Source organism: Colobus angolensis, unplaced genomic scaffold (genome assembly GCF_000951035.1).
Source record: "Colobus angolensis palliatus isolate OR3802 unplaced genomic scaffold, Cang.pa_1.0 Scaffold144, whole genome shotgun sequence".
Taxonomy (NCBI): Eukaryota; Metazoa; Chordata; class Mammalia; order Primates; family Cercopithecidae; genus Colobus; species Colobus angolensis.
The window spans coordinates 361,847-374,890 of record NW_012114533.1 but is presented as its reverse complement, the minus strand read 5'-3'; the positions used below and the strand labels follow the sequence as shown (position 1 = coordinate 374,890).

General features: G+C 43.7%; 1 protein-coding gene across 1 annotated transcript; it reads right to left on the bottom strand.

Annotated features, from left to right (window-relative positions):
* Positions 1–255: 255 nt before the first annotated feature.
* On the bottom strand, positions 256–9,066 carry SERPINB1 (serpin peptidase inhibitor, clade B (ovalbumin), member 1). Its single transcript, XM_011935467.1, has 7 exons — positions 8,870–9,066; positions 7,505–7,680; positions 5,633–5,770; positions 4,978–5,095; positions 3,213–3,355; positions 2,961–3,128; positions 256–1,233 (listed from the first exon to the last, which is right to left on the bottom strand). The coding sequence occupies exons 2-7, from the start codon at positions 7,670–7,672 to the stop codon at positions 829–831; spliced, it is 1,140 nt and encodes a 379-aa protein (XP_011790857.1). The 5' UTR covers positions 7,673–7,680; positions 8,870–9,066; the 3' UTR covers positions 256–828.
* Positions 9,067–13,044: the final 3,978 nt, after the last annotated feature.

Sequence of the window (13,044 nt, the reverse complement as noted above, 5' to 3'; positions counted from 1 at the left end):
GTGAGCTGAGATCGTGCCACTGCACTCCAGCCTGGGTAACAGGGCAAGACTCTGTCTCCAAAAAAAAAAGAAAAGAAAAAAAAAGAAAATACATGCGAAGGTGGCTAACAATAAAACCTTTGTTCAGCAGTTTATCTTACTACATGGTTAGTTTTGTAGACTCTTGGCATCTTTTATCTTAAGACACCCACTTCTTGATTTCATGCACTGCCACATTAACTATATATTATACATAAAGAAGAACAAAAAAGGGAATGCAGGTTATAACCATTGGCCCTTTAACTGAAAAGTCTAAAAACTAGAGGACTGTAACAGAATACTAATCTTGCAGAACAACAGACAGAAACGTCAGGCGAGACAAGTTTGTCTTCATAACCTGGGCTCTCAGTTGGGGTGCTCTCTTATATTTCAATTGAATACGTGTTTTTAAACCTCCCTTCAACAGTCAGGATGTCTGTCTATTTCAGGGCTCCCAAAATTCTAACTGCAAAATAAATGACCATCTTATCATGTTTTCCCATGGCTATCAGGAGAATATAGCAATTTCATAGATTACTACATGGTCAAGAATCTACACATCTGATGTACTCTTTTCTTCTTTTTCACTCGATGCATTCAAAAGCAACCACTGGACTTTTCGATGTGAAAAAAGAAAAGTGCCAAAATTCATGGGTGTAAACAGCCAACAGAGCTGAACTTAAAAAGAAAATAAAAGATTTGTTTCTGGATATTGGTTTTACTGGTAAAGACAGAAGAACATTGGCACCATTAAAAACTCAGGTAATAAAGCTCTAAGCTTGATTTTTGTATTGCTACAGTCTCTTTCTTCTAAGGGGAAGAAAATCTGCCCAAGAACAGGATGCTACCTGAGGAATTGTGCCGAATAAAGAAAAGGAATGGATGGTCGGCAGTGAAATATTCCTCTGGCATCAACATACAGAAGGTGGCGATGCCTGCTGTGGCAGCTGCCGCCTCTGTTCCCTCTTCATTCACTTCCACAAAGGACTTGTGGACAATTTTTGATATAAAAATATCTCTGGCTCCTGACATGCCAGACAGATCAGCCTTGCTACTGTTAAAGAGATCCTGTACACCTAGGCGGGCGAGGTCCGAGTTGAGGGTGTAACTCTCTTCCAGTTTGAACCTGGGCAAGCTGACATTAACTTCAATGAAATCGAGATTCTCAGGTTTGGTCCACTCATGCAGCTTTTCCAAAGTCAACTGTTCCTCAATCTGCAATTAAAATGAGGCGAAAGAAGAAGTGGTATCCATTTTACATAAGTAAGGCAATAAAGTATTATTTAAATCAATGGACCCATAATATCAGTTGCTAGTTAGTTTCCTTCATGTTTTGTGCCAAAACAGATTCCATTTGGAGAATTTTATTTCTTTCTGGCAATTGATGAAATAGGGCAGAGGTGGTGTTCCAAGTCATCAAAGGTTCAAGTACAGGAACTTTGTACATTGGGTCCATAATCCACTCACCCACCCATCCATCCATCCATCCACCCAGCTACCCAGCAACGCAGTCACTCATTCATCCATCCATTCATTCACCTATCCACCCACCCACCCATCCAACAATCTATCCACCTATCTATCATCCATCCACCCATTTACTCATCCACCCATCCACCCATCTATCTACCCATTCATCCATCCATCCATTCATCCAGGGTTTACTAAACCCCTACCACAATGGATTACTGTGATAGGCCATGACAGCTGCTATTACTTCCAGATTGAGTAGCGCTAGAAGAAATTTAAAGTATTTCTTCTATTTAGTCTGGATCCCACTGAAGCTGTGGTAATCGGTGACCGTTACTGGAGCTGAAGTAATATCTAATAACTTTAGCTCCTAGATAAAAATTTAAAAGGCAGATTATGCACTGGATCTATTTCTTCATCTGAAATGTGACATGGACATTACTTATATCTACCTTATAGATTGTTGAGAGCATTAAATGAAATGATGTATATAAAGTGCTTGACCCATAGTGCTATATAAATGTCAGCTATTATCATTACTGTTGTTATAGCTATTGGACTGGAACAGAATCATCACTCTACTTGCTCTAATGGTGCTGATAATTCCTTTTATGAGGCTAGAGATTTTCACTTTACAATCAGAAAAAAAACTAATGCAAAAATACAACTGAAAGAAAGACCACATTGATTTTTATACAATGTTTTAAAAGTCTGTACATGCAAATGATTAATATTAGACCCCCTTCCTGATGGCAAGTTTAGTTGGGGAGGAGACAGAGAGCACAGAGCAGGCTAGGGTCCCTACATATAATGGAAACCTCATACAAAGTTCATATCAGTAAATAGGCCCAACGTGTCATATGAGGCTTTTTCTGTCTTGTACCCATTGAAAATTTAATTCACTGTCTACATGAATTGTGATGAGAATGAACAGGGTAATAATAGAATTGTATAGTACATGATGAAGATATATGCTACACTATTTGGGGCTTTTCAATCTTTTTCCTCAGTAAAACAATGCTCATCTTACTGTAATTTCCTCTAAAGTTAGTTCAAGAGGCCTTTCCATGGGCTGCCACTAACCAGTATTATATTTAATATAGATCTTTGATGACCTCATCACAAGTGTCTACTGAAAGTAGCTGGCCATCTTTCTTGAAAAATGAAACGTCAGCTGGGCACAGTGGCTCCCAGCTGTAGTCCCAGCTACTCAGGAGGCTGAGGCAGGAGAATCGCTGGAAGCCAGGAGGTCTAGAACAGCCTAGACAACACAGTGAGACCTTGTCTCTATAAATAAATGTAAAAAAAAAAATTAACTCTGGACTTTGCTGTAGCAAGTGTTGATGGGCTACATTTCCAAAGGAATAACAAACTATTGGAAAATTGCCATCAGTGAACACTTAACAAGCACCTGCCTACCATGCAACACACGCACAGGAGGAACCACAAAGCATGAAGCCCAGGAGCCATACCTTCTTCAGGCCTGTGGACTCGTCCTCAATGTCATCTGGCAGCAGGATGACCATGCTGAGCTCCTTGCCTTGGTAAGGCAGTTCCAGCACACGGCACTTAAGGTCCTCGATGTAGCCATATGCAAATTTTTTCTTCTGATACATCATTTTCACAGTTTTTGTGTCTTTCTGAACAGTTAAAACAAATCACTGAAATTATTCTCTGCATTCTTTTAGAGCAACGCATGACTCTGTACAGTTACCTCACCTCACCTTATTCAATCTGAACGGTGCATTCGTCGTGGCCTCTTTCATGAATTTATCCTGCCAGTTTCCCTTGAAATAGATGGCATTTACTAGCACAAGTTTAGTCATGTCATCAACCGTGCCTGAAGCCAACAGTTCCGGAATTTTCCCTAAAAAAATTAAGTTAGCTTAAAAAAAATCCAAATTGGAATTCCAAATTTGAACTGACAATATATTAGCACAGAAATGCAATTCAAATATATACTTTCTACTTAATTTTCATTTAACAAGATATTAAGTAAGGAAAGCCCTACTCACTAACCCGTCTCTACTTTAAATATAACTACCTGTGGGGCAGACCAGGATGACACACAAACTTCCCACAAAGGACTTGACATTTTAAACAAGTCAAATGTGCTGAAAGAATAAAGACAGCAAAATTCTCCTTTTCTGGACTGTATGATAAACAATGAGCCTTCTTTTGTAACAACCATTTTTTTTTAGAAAAAAAAATTCTTAATGAAGACGTCTTTAGTCATCAGTAAATCACTTCTTCAAATCGCTGAGTAGATGCGTACTCTCACAAAAAAAGATTCAAACAATATCCAAAAGGCAGAACAAGACCAAGCATGGTGGCACACACCTGCAATCCCAGCGTTTTGGGAGGTGGAGATGAGAAGATTCCTTAAGCCCAGGAGGTCAAGGCTGCAGTGAGCCACGATCGCACCACTGCACTCAAGCCTGGGCGACAGAGCAAGACTCTATCTCTTAAAAACAAAAAACAAACAAACAAAAAAACCCAGCAGAACATACTCCATGGAAATAAAGGTCACTTTGGTGACCACAGGTATGGCCGGGAACAATTCGTATAACGGAAGACACGCCTACTGGAGTGGGTTGACTAATACAGGACTAGATAAGAAGAGAGATGTAGTAAAGAAATAAATTGCACCCTCAGAGCAAGTCAGTCCCCACCTACCACACCTTTTTTACTGGACAAGATGTTGGCAAAAAATGTATGACCACAGTAGTTTGTGAATATTGATTTCAGGTATTTCCGTGAAATTCCAGGACATTTCTTCCCATATGTGTATTAGGTAATTTTTGGCAGGCTGGATTCTCCTCAAAATTTTAATTCCTTTTTTTGCCGTATTCAGTGTTGGTTTTAACTTTATGTTTTCTTTATTTTTTTATTTTTATTTTTTTAAGACGGAGTCTCACTCTGTTGCCTAGGCTGGAGTGCAGTGGCATGATCTTGGCTCACTGTAATATCCGCCTCCCGGGTTCAAGAGATTCTCCTGCCTCAGCCTCCAGAGTAGCTGGGGTTACAGGTGTGCGCTACCACACCCGGCTAATTTTTTTTGTATTTTTAGCAGAGACAGGGTTTCATCATGTTGGCCAAGCTGGTCTTGAACTCCTGACCTCAAATGATCCACCCGCCTTGGGCTCCCAAAGTGCTGGGATTAGAGCCATGAGCCACCACGCCTGCCAATGTTGGTTTTAACTTTAAAATGTAACTTTAAAAGTTTTGGGGAGCTCATAAGAAAAAAGGATTTAGCTGCTTGAGTTCAATCATGTTCAAGTTTCCACTCTGGTGAACTTCTAACATGTGAGAGCTGTCCAGCAACGTGCAGCGCAGAGTTCACGCACCGGGAGCATCCTCTGACTGTAATCACAAAGTGTGCCAGGACTGTGGGAGCTGGGGAGGCAATAACTGCAGGTGGGAAAGGCGGACTGAGGAAAGGAATGACACGACCAGCGCATAATGATTCCATTCTGCCCAGGCACTCACCTTCTGTCTGTCCTTTGACCCACTGGTTTATGGTCTTCCTTGCATCTTCAGTGGCATGCTGAAAATCCACACTGGCCAAGTCAGCACCATATGTTTTCTGAGTCGAAGCCAAGAACTCCTGTTTAAAAAAAGAAAAAGGAAATACACTCTTACCACATGTTGAAATTGTTTTCTACAATCCCGAAAAGCAACAGAAATTGTCCTAAAAGGCTACAATTCCATGTAACACAAAATTTCAAACTCTTATAGTTTTTCTTATAGTAGTAAAAAACATTTAACATTATTTTACTATCTTAGCCATTTTTAACTGTGCATTCCAGTAGTGGTAAGCCTAACCCTTATACTGCTGTTGTTATATAAAAATTACCACTCTTTTCTGATCTTTGACTAAGATTTCACAAATACTGATTGTACTCTTGCTTCAGTAAAACCTCCAGGAGCTATCTTTTCACTAAGACTGTAACATAAAATCATCACGTCACTTAAAGTTTGCATTCTGTCATGTTTGCCTTCCAGATTGCTTTTGCCATGTTTGCCTTCTGTATTGTTTTTCTGAAAGTTTACAAATATTAAAACTGACTTCCATGACTTGATTGTGCTGGAAAATATCTGCAGTGTCTAGGGCGTTTTAGAATGCGAAGGGCAAAGTACTTACAGGGAGGAAATTGTAAGTTTTCTCTCCATATAATCTATTAGCAAGTTTCAGAATATAAGACGCTCCAGGTTTGTTGATCTCAGCGTTCAGACTCTGGAATCTTGAATGAATCTCTTCAACCGTGTTGAAATGAAAAGTCTAAAATAAAGAAAACATTCTTTCTACAGCCATTTATTTTGAAACTATAAAGTGATTCTTTGGTGTTTCCTTCTATCAAATTAATGTGTTTTTATTACTAATTATTGATGATCCCAAACCCAATACTTTATTAATTTGTCATTGCAGAACAAACAATAGGAAATCCAAAATGTATGGCTTTGTGAGACAGAATGATTACAACTTTAGACACTGCTTTTACATCACTCTTTGTTACACTAGCAGTTCCACAATTGTGGGTGGTTAATACACTAAATATTTATATTAAAGTCTGCCTTTTCCAAAGAAAATAATAAATGGTCTGTTCATATTTGTATTCTGTATCAAATATAATTTTACTGAAAGTTCTCAGAAATAAGCAGTAAAAATAGGATTCATCCTCTATTCAGAACCACGAAGATATTACAGACTGAGGCTTTTAAAATTTTATTACCCTATTAACATCAGTAACTCACTTATTTTAAAATAACTTCCTTAAACTTAACATTCTGGCAAAAGTTTAATTCCCCATGTATCAGTTACAAATCAAGAGGCCCTTTGTGGTTTTATGAGACCTAGGCTGGTTCCTTTATGATTATGACACAAAGAACAAAATTGCATAGGGTACGAAGTCCACATTACTCACTGAGATATGGAATGTTTGCACTGTGCCTATGCTCCATCTGCTTTAATGGAAATGAGGGATCTGGAGTCCTTAAAACTATTCTTTGCTGAGGTTTTAAAGTCCCTGGAAAGCCTCAAGCTAGCAACTGATATAACCCCGCAAGAAGCAACTAACAATTAGTAACAGAGTTTTTTTTAAAAAATGGATTTAAAAAATGTATTTAAAATGCTTTCATATCTAACGCGATGAGTAATAGAAGCTTCGCAGCCCCTTGAACTTGAATCCCAGGCTGCACCTTGCCAAGAAACAGGGGCAGTATAATTTACAGCAGGTATGTTAGAAGAGCCTCTATTTTTACCACTCCTTTCTGCTGGGCTTCGAGAGAGAGAGCTAGAGTTCTCTTCTCAGAATTAAAGAGTACCAAACACAGAAGTCCCCTCCATGTCCATTAAGGACAAGAAGGAAGGCTGGGCATGAGAGTGACCTGTCACATCGCCAAAGGCTGGGTCCTGCTCCTAAAGCTGCTGGGTCTCCCCTTCACCTCCTCTGCAGGGCGTGCTATGCCCCAGCCCACTAAGCCATGCTCAGCACCCTGGGACTGTAGAACCACAGGGTCACTTTTTCTCTTTTCCTTGCAAAAAAGCAATGCCACTATCTCCACTATAATGCATTGCCTGTGTCTCATTCCTCTCATTATGCTTGAAAGTAGTGTTATGTAACGGGCAATATTTATGAGTTGCATATCATCCATCATATGCAAAGCAAAAACTGGAAGCTGCCAGCTCAGGAGGATGTAGTATGGCTTTCAGGAAAGCTGCCAGATTCATCCACTGGAACAGAAGACTCGCCCTGCAGGGATTTTTGTCAGCTTTGCTCACTGCTATCTCCTCAGCAACACAAAAAAACAGTTCCTGGTATGTGGTAGGTACTTAGGAAAAACCTGATGATGAATGAAAGCCTGCATACAAGTGTGACTTTTCTGAAAGTCTGATCTCATAAAAATACAGTGTTGAAAACACACTGTAAAGCTCAAAGGCACAACCTTTCCATAAAGACCGTCCGTTCGCAGGGAGATGGAAGGAAAGCAGACCCTTTTTGTCGTTTCTGCTGACCTTGGACAGCTGTGCTGCTGTGTTCCCTCTGGTCCCCAGAAAGACCATGGCCATCGCAGATGAAATGCTGAAGGGAGAGATGAAGATGTTTCCAGCCGGATTGTTCTCACTCAAGGCCAGGAACAGGTCCAAGGCGAAGCGGGTGTTTGCTGAGCTCAGCTGCTCCATGGTGAAAACTGCAACACAGAACAGGGTCCCCATGGTGCCCACTGCCCATGCCAGCAGATTAGGCAGCACTCTTTCCCCCAGAAGTTTCCTCCACTTCTGCCAACCACCCTGTGGCACCCTGGATCTTGTCCTTTCTCCCCGCTTTTTTATTCCAGCAGGGCAAGAACACTTTCCCAGGCCCACAAATGTGGGACCATGCTGGCCAAGGATTCAGCAGTTACAGGGGATGTTAGGGCACCCAGGGTGCCCTAAAGGGCTCTGGCCTTGCAGACAGGGGAGTCTGGGGGATGGGGTGGGGTGGGGCAGGCCCCAGCGCCCAGCTTTAGCATAGCCACCCAGCCCTGGGTCCTCCCAGCCTATGTTTGGGAGCGCAGGTGCTTCTGAGCCTTTGATTCAAGTCTCTGATTCATTGGGCAACGAATCCATTGCCTGCCTTCACCTGAACTAACAGCGTTCTATCAGAGACTCATAGCCACCTACTAAGCATTAAAACTCCGGCAAAGGTATCCCTGTAACTAGTATAATAATAGAAGTCTTCTTTATTTTTGAGGTTCAAAAGGTGTAAGAGGTCCGGTGCCCAAAGTCTCAGAGCCGGTGTAGGATGTGCCAGTTTGGAAACGCGCCACCGTCCAGGGTCTGGCGGTGCAGCATCGCACCCGCCACCCACTAGCCCATCTTGATCTCCACTCTCAGAGCCCTAATTTCCCCAAGGACAGGCAAAGAACTGTGCTGCCCGCTGGGCAGCTGACTTCTCCCTGTTGTGAAATCCTCTCTAGAATCGCACGGGGTTCCTCCCCTCTCTCCCTGCAGCTGCAGACAGGAGCCGTGCTCGACCCTGAGCTGCCCGGAAACTGTCACAGACAGCTCTGGGAGGAAGGGAATTCAGGGAGAAAGGACAACATTCTAATCTCGGGTTTCAGTCTTGCCCTTCCGCCTGCATCTGTCGTCCTCCCTCCTCCCTCACAGGCGGGCCCGGCCTGCGCCCGGGCAAGGGCGGGGGATCCGAGGTCGCCTGTCTCAGACGGGGCGTCCGGAAGGGATGGGGGCGCCAAGCGGGTGCGGGGGCGCGCAGGGAGCTGCCGGGCTGATGGGCCTGAGCCTGGGGCGGGGGACGCGGTGCTGGGCTGGAAGCTGCGCGAGGGGGCCTGGCCTCCCCCCAGCTCGCCACCGCGCCACCGCTCCGAGGCCCGGCCTTACCCGATACGCTGCCAAGGCACGCTCCGGGCTCCGAGCTGGGTGCGAGGTGTGGGAGGAAGCACCAGGGGCCGCGGCCCTTATAGCGTGCGGAAGCGTCACCCGGGCCAGCAGCCGCGGGCGGGGCGGCGGCCCTTCCCTGTGACTGCCGAGGAGTCAGAGCTCCCGGGGTTGCCCAAGTGGAAGCAGAAATGAGCGTGGCTTCCGGGCAGCGCCCTCCTCAGGGGATCGGCCCCTTTCTCAATTCTAAGCCTTTCCCAGAATCGCTGGCAAGGACCTGAAAAGCTTTTTCTTACTAAGGCGTGAATGACTGACACGACATATTGTGACACCTCTTCGAGGGCAAATGACTCCCTTTGAGTCCCATCTATATTGGAAGCTTTCTTTGAGAGAAGGAAGAAAATGTGGGGATCTTGCATAGGGAAAAAGAGGGGCCCCCAGAATCAGATAAAACAGAACCAGTTCCAAACACCTGCTCTCTGTTTCCAAGATGATAGCTTGCTGCTGCATCCTCAATGGTGGAAAGTGGAAGGGCAAAAGGGGCCAAATCCCATGTGAAGTCTCTTGTATAAGGGGCTAATCCCACTCATGAGGAAGGTACCCTCATGATCTCATCACCTCCTAAAGGCACCACCTCTTAAGCATTGCATTGAGGATTGTTTCAGCATGAATTTTGGAGGGGACACAGACATTTAAAGCATAGCATTCTGCTCCGGTCCTCCAAATTCATGCCCTTCTCACATACAAAATGCATGCATTGTATCCCAGTGGCCCCCAAAGCTCCAGTATCAACTTTAAAATGTAAGTCCAAAGTCTCTTCTAAATATCTTCTAAATTAGAAAGGCATAAGATTCAAGCTACAATTCATCCTAAGTGAAATTCCCCTCCAGCTATGAGCCCGTGAAATCAAATAGGTTACATGCCTTCAAAACACAGTGGTGAGACAGGCATAGGACGGACAGTCCCATTCCCAAAGGCAGAAACAGGCCAGAAGAAAGGAGTATCTGGTCCCAAGTAAGTCCAAACCCAACAAGGCCAACAGCATTAAATCTTGGGGCTTCAGAATCATCTTCGCTGATGCTGTGTCCCCCATTCCGAGCACATGGGGGTGGGGACTGGGTTTCCTAGGGTCCAAGGGGCCCTCTCCCATGGATCTGCCAGGTGCAACCCATGCAGCAGCTCTCACAGATTGAAGTCTAGGCTCTCCCAGGATAGACTTGCATGCTCGTGGCTGTACAGTTCTGGGTTCTCAGGGACAGCCCTGTTCCCACAGCTCCACTAGATATTACCCTAGTTGGGGCTCTCTGCAGTGGCCCCAATCCCACTGCTCCACTAAACATTGCCCTAGTGAGGGCTTTCTGCAGCAGCCTCACCTCAGTGACAATTCTCTGACTGGGCCCCCAGGCTCCCCAAGACATCCTTCAAAATCTAGGAGGAGGTGGCCGTGTCTCCACAGTTCATGCACTCTGTACACCTGCAGAGTTAGCATCTCATGGACACTGCCAAGGCTTACAGGAAGGGTAGCCTGACAAGGGCCTGCATGAGCCACACCTGAGATGGTGGCCAAAGAGTGCTGCACCAGAATGTGGAGGGACAGGGGTGGACAGAGACTTGAGGCAGCCCTAGGCAGCAAGCCCCAAGGTTCCATGGTGTCCTGAGTCCTCCCTTAAAACCGTTCTGCCTTCAGGGTCCTGGCACTCTGAGATGGGATGGAGATCCAGCACCGGTAACCTCTGAAATGCCTCTGGGTTCATTCTTCCATTGTCTTGATAAATAGCATCTGGCTTCCTTCTATACATACTCATGTCATTATCAAATGTGAGCCTGACCACACTCTTGGTGTTCTCTCCCAAACTTGCCTTTTCATTCTTTACATGGCCAGGCTGAGAATTTTCCAAATCTTTAAGCTCTGCTTCCCTCTTGATCATAAACTCCATCTTTAATTCATTCTCTCTGCCCACATTTCACTATAAGCAGTCAAGAGAAGCCATGCTGCACGCTCAACGCTTTGCTCAGAGATTTCTTCCGCCAAATATCCTAGTTTATTGCCTTTAATTTCTTCCATTCAGAAAACACTAGGACACAGACACAATTCAGCCAAGTTCATCGCCACGGTGTAACAAGGACGGCCTTTCCTCCAGCTTCCTTTTAAGATCTCATCAAAACTGTCTTTACCAAAACTGATGTCTCTCATCAAAACTGTCTTTACCAAAACTGATGTCTCTCATCAAAACTGTCTTTACCAAAACTGATGTCTCTCATCAAAACTGTCTTTCTAACTGCATTCTGATCATGACCACTTGATTAATCTCCAAGAAGATTTAGACTCTCCCGACAGCTCTCCTTGTCTTCTGAGCCCTCACCCTTAATTTCCCTTAATGCTCTGTTCATGTCTATATAAGCTTTTTCCAGCATGCATCTCCAAATTCTTCCAGCCTCTACCCATTAGTCAGTTTCAAAGCTGTTTCCACATATTTAGGTATTAGTTATAGCAACATCCCACTTCTCAGTATCAATTTCTGTCATAGTCCATTTGTGCTGCTATAAATGAATACCTGTGATTGGGCAATTTATTAAAAACAGAAATTTATTGCCCACAGTTCTGGAGGCTGGGAAGTCCAAGAATAAGGCACCAACATATTTGGTGCCTGGTGTGGGCTGCTCTCTGCTTCCAAAATGGCACCTTGCTGCTGCATCTAAAGGGGAAATACACTGTATCTTCACGTAGTGGTGGGAGGGATGGAAAGGGATGAATGCACTTCCTCAGGGGCCCAAATCCCACCCATGAGGGTTCTGCCCTCATGACTTCATCCCTTCTTAAGGCTCTACCTCTTAATATTATCACATTGGTGATAAAGTTTCAACATATGAATTTTGGGGAGACACATTCAGCCCATAACATCTCTTCTGCCATGTGAGGACACAGCATTTGTCGCTTCTGCCTTTCCTACCAGATGAGAACACCGCAAGAAAATGCCCTCATCAGACACTGGGTCTGCACCTACAGATCTTGAACTCCCCAGCCTTGGACTTCCCAGCCTCCAGAACTGTAAGAAATAGGTGTCTAGTGTTTACAAGGTGTTTTGATAAAGCGGCAGGAACAGACTACGACAAGGGCTCTTCTTGAGAAGCTGGTCTTGTTCTTATCCCGCTTGTCTAGGAGAAATGTGTGGACACTGCCACATGACTGCCCCCCCGAGTCTTCCTAGCCCATCTCATCCGACAATAATACGGAGAAGTGTCAGTCTCCTAAGCGTTTTTCCTTATTCTCCTTCACCTTGAATTATTCCTGAATTATTCCTCCTGCCCCCAGCTCCTGAAAGTAGAACTTAGACTTTTTCTGGTCCTTCAAAGTAGCTGCTACTGATCACCCAGAACTCCCAGAAGCATCTTGAGAATTTTTTTCTTCACTCTTCAAAAGTCATTTTGAATTAGCTTGTTTTCTTGTTCGGTTTAAGAAAGTGCTATTAAGTGAATTGTGACACTTTTAATAAACCTGCAGCATGGTGAAATTAAAAGTCTCACAATAGAGTTTTGTAAATATGTTAATTATGATTCTTGTGGGTAAATTTTTCCATGTTGTGCTCGCTGGATAGTATATTTTATTTTAGGTACTCAATTCCTCAAAACACAAAATTTGTAGTATTCCACTAGCAGTTCAGCAACTGGAAACATTTTAAACTAAAAAAAGCAATTTTTGTGTGCCATAGCCTGTATTTACTGTAGCAAAGGAGAAATATGAAAATAATTATTATACTGGTTCCAGCCTGGGCAACATAGGGAGACCCCATCTCTAAAAAACTTTAAACTTAGCTGGGTGTGGTGGTACACACCTGTGTCCCAGCTACTTGGGAGGTTGAGGTGAGAGGATCACTTGAGCCCAGAAGTTGCATGAGGCTGCAGTGAGCTAGGATCGCCCCACTGCACTCCAACCTGGGTGACAAAGTGAGAACCTGTCTCAAAAACGAAAAAATAAAAAACACCAAAAATCTAATTTGTAACTTTCAAACACAACTAGAAAAATAACACAAAATTATTTTACAGATAATGTTATCTTATAAGAGTCTGAGAATTTTGGGTGAGACTAATTTCATGACAGTGAATAATTTTGGCCCCTGGACAGTGGTTGCAGATAACAAGACACTTCCAGAAAACTCTAAAATCATTTACTTTTTCCT

Coding starts and splice junctions, on each gene's coding strand:
- SERPINB1 (XM_011935467.1), bottom strand. CDS start 7,672: ATGGAGCAGCTGAGCTCAGCAAACACCCGCTTCGCCTTGGACCTGTTC. Junction 5,771..7,504: donor CAGCAGCACAGCTGTCCAAG/GTCAGCAGAAAC, acceptor TCTTTATTTTAG/ACTTTTCATTTCAACACGGT. Junction 1,234..2,960: donor AGTCCACAGGCCTGAAGAAG/GTATGGCTCCTG, acceptor TTTTAATTGCAG/ATTGAGGAACAGTTGACTTT.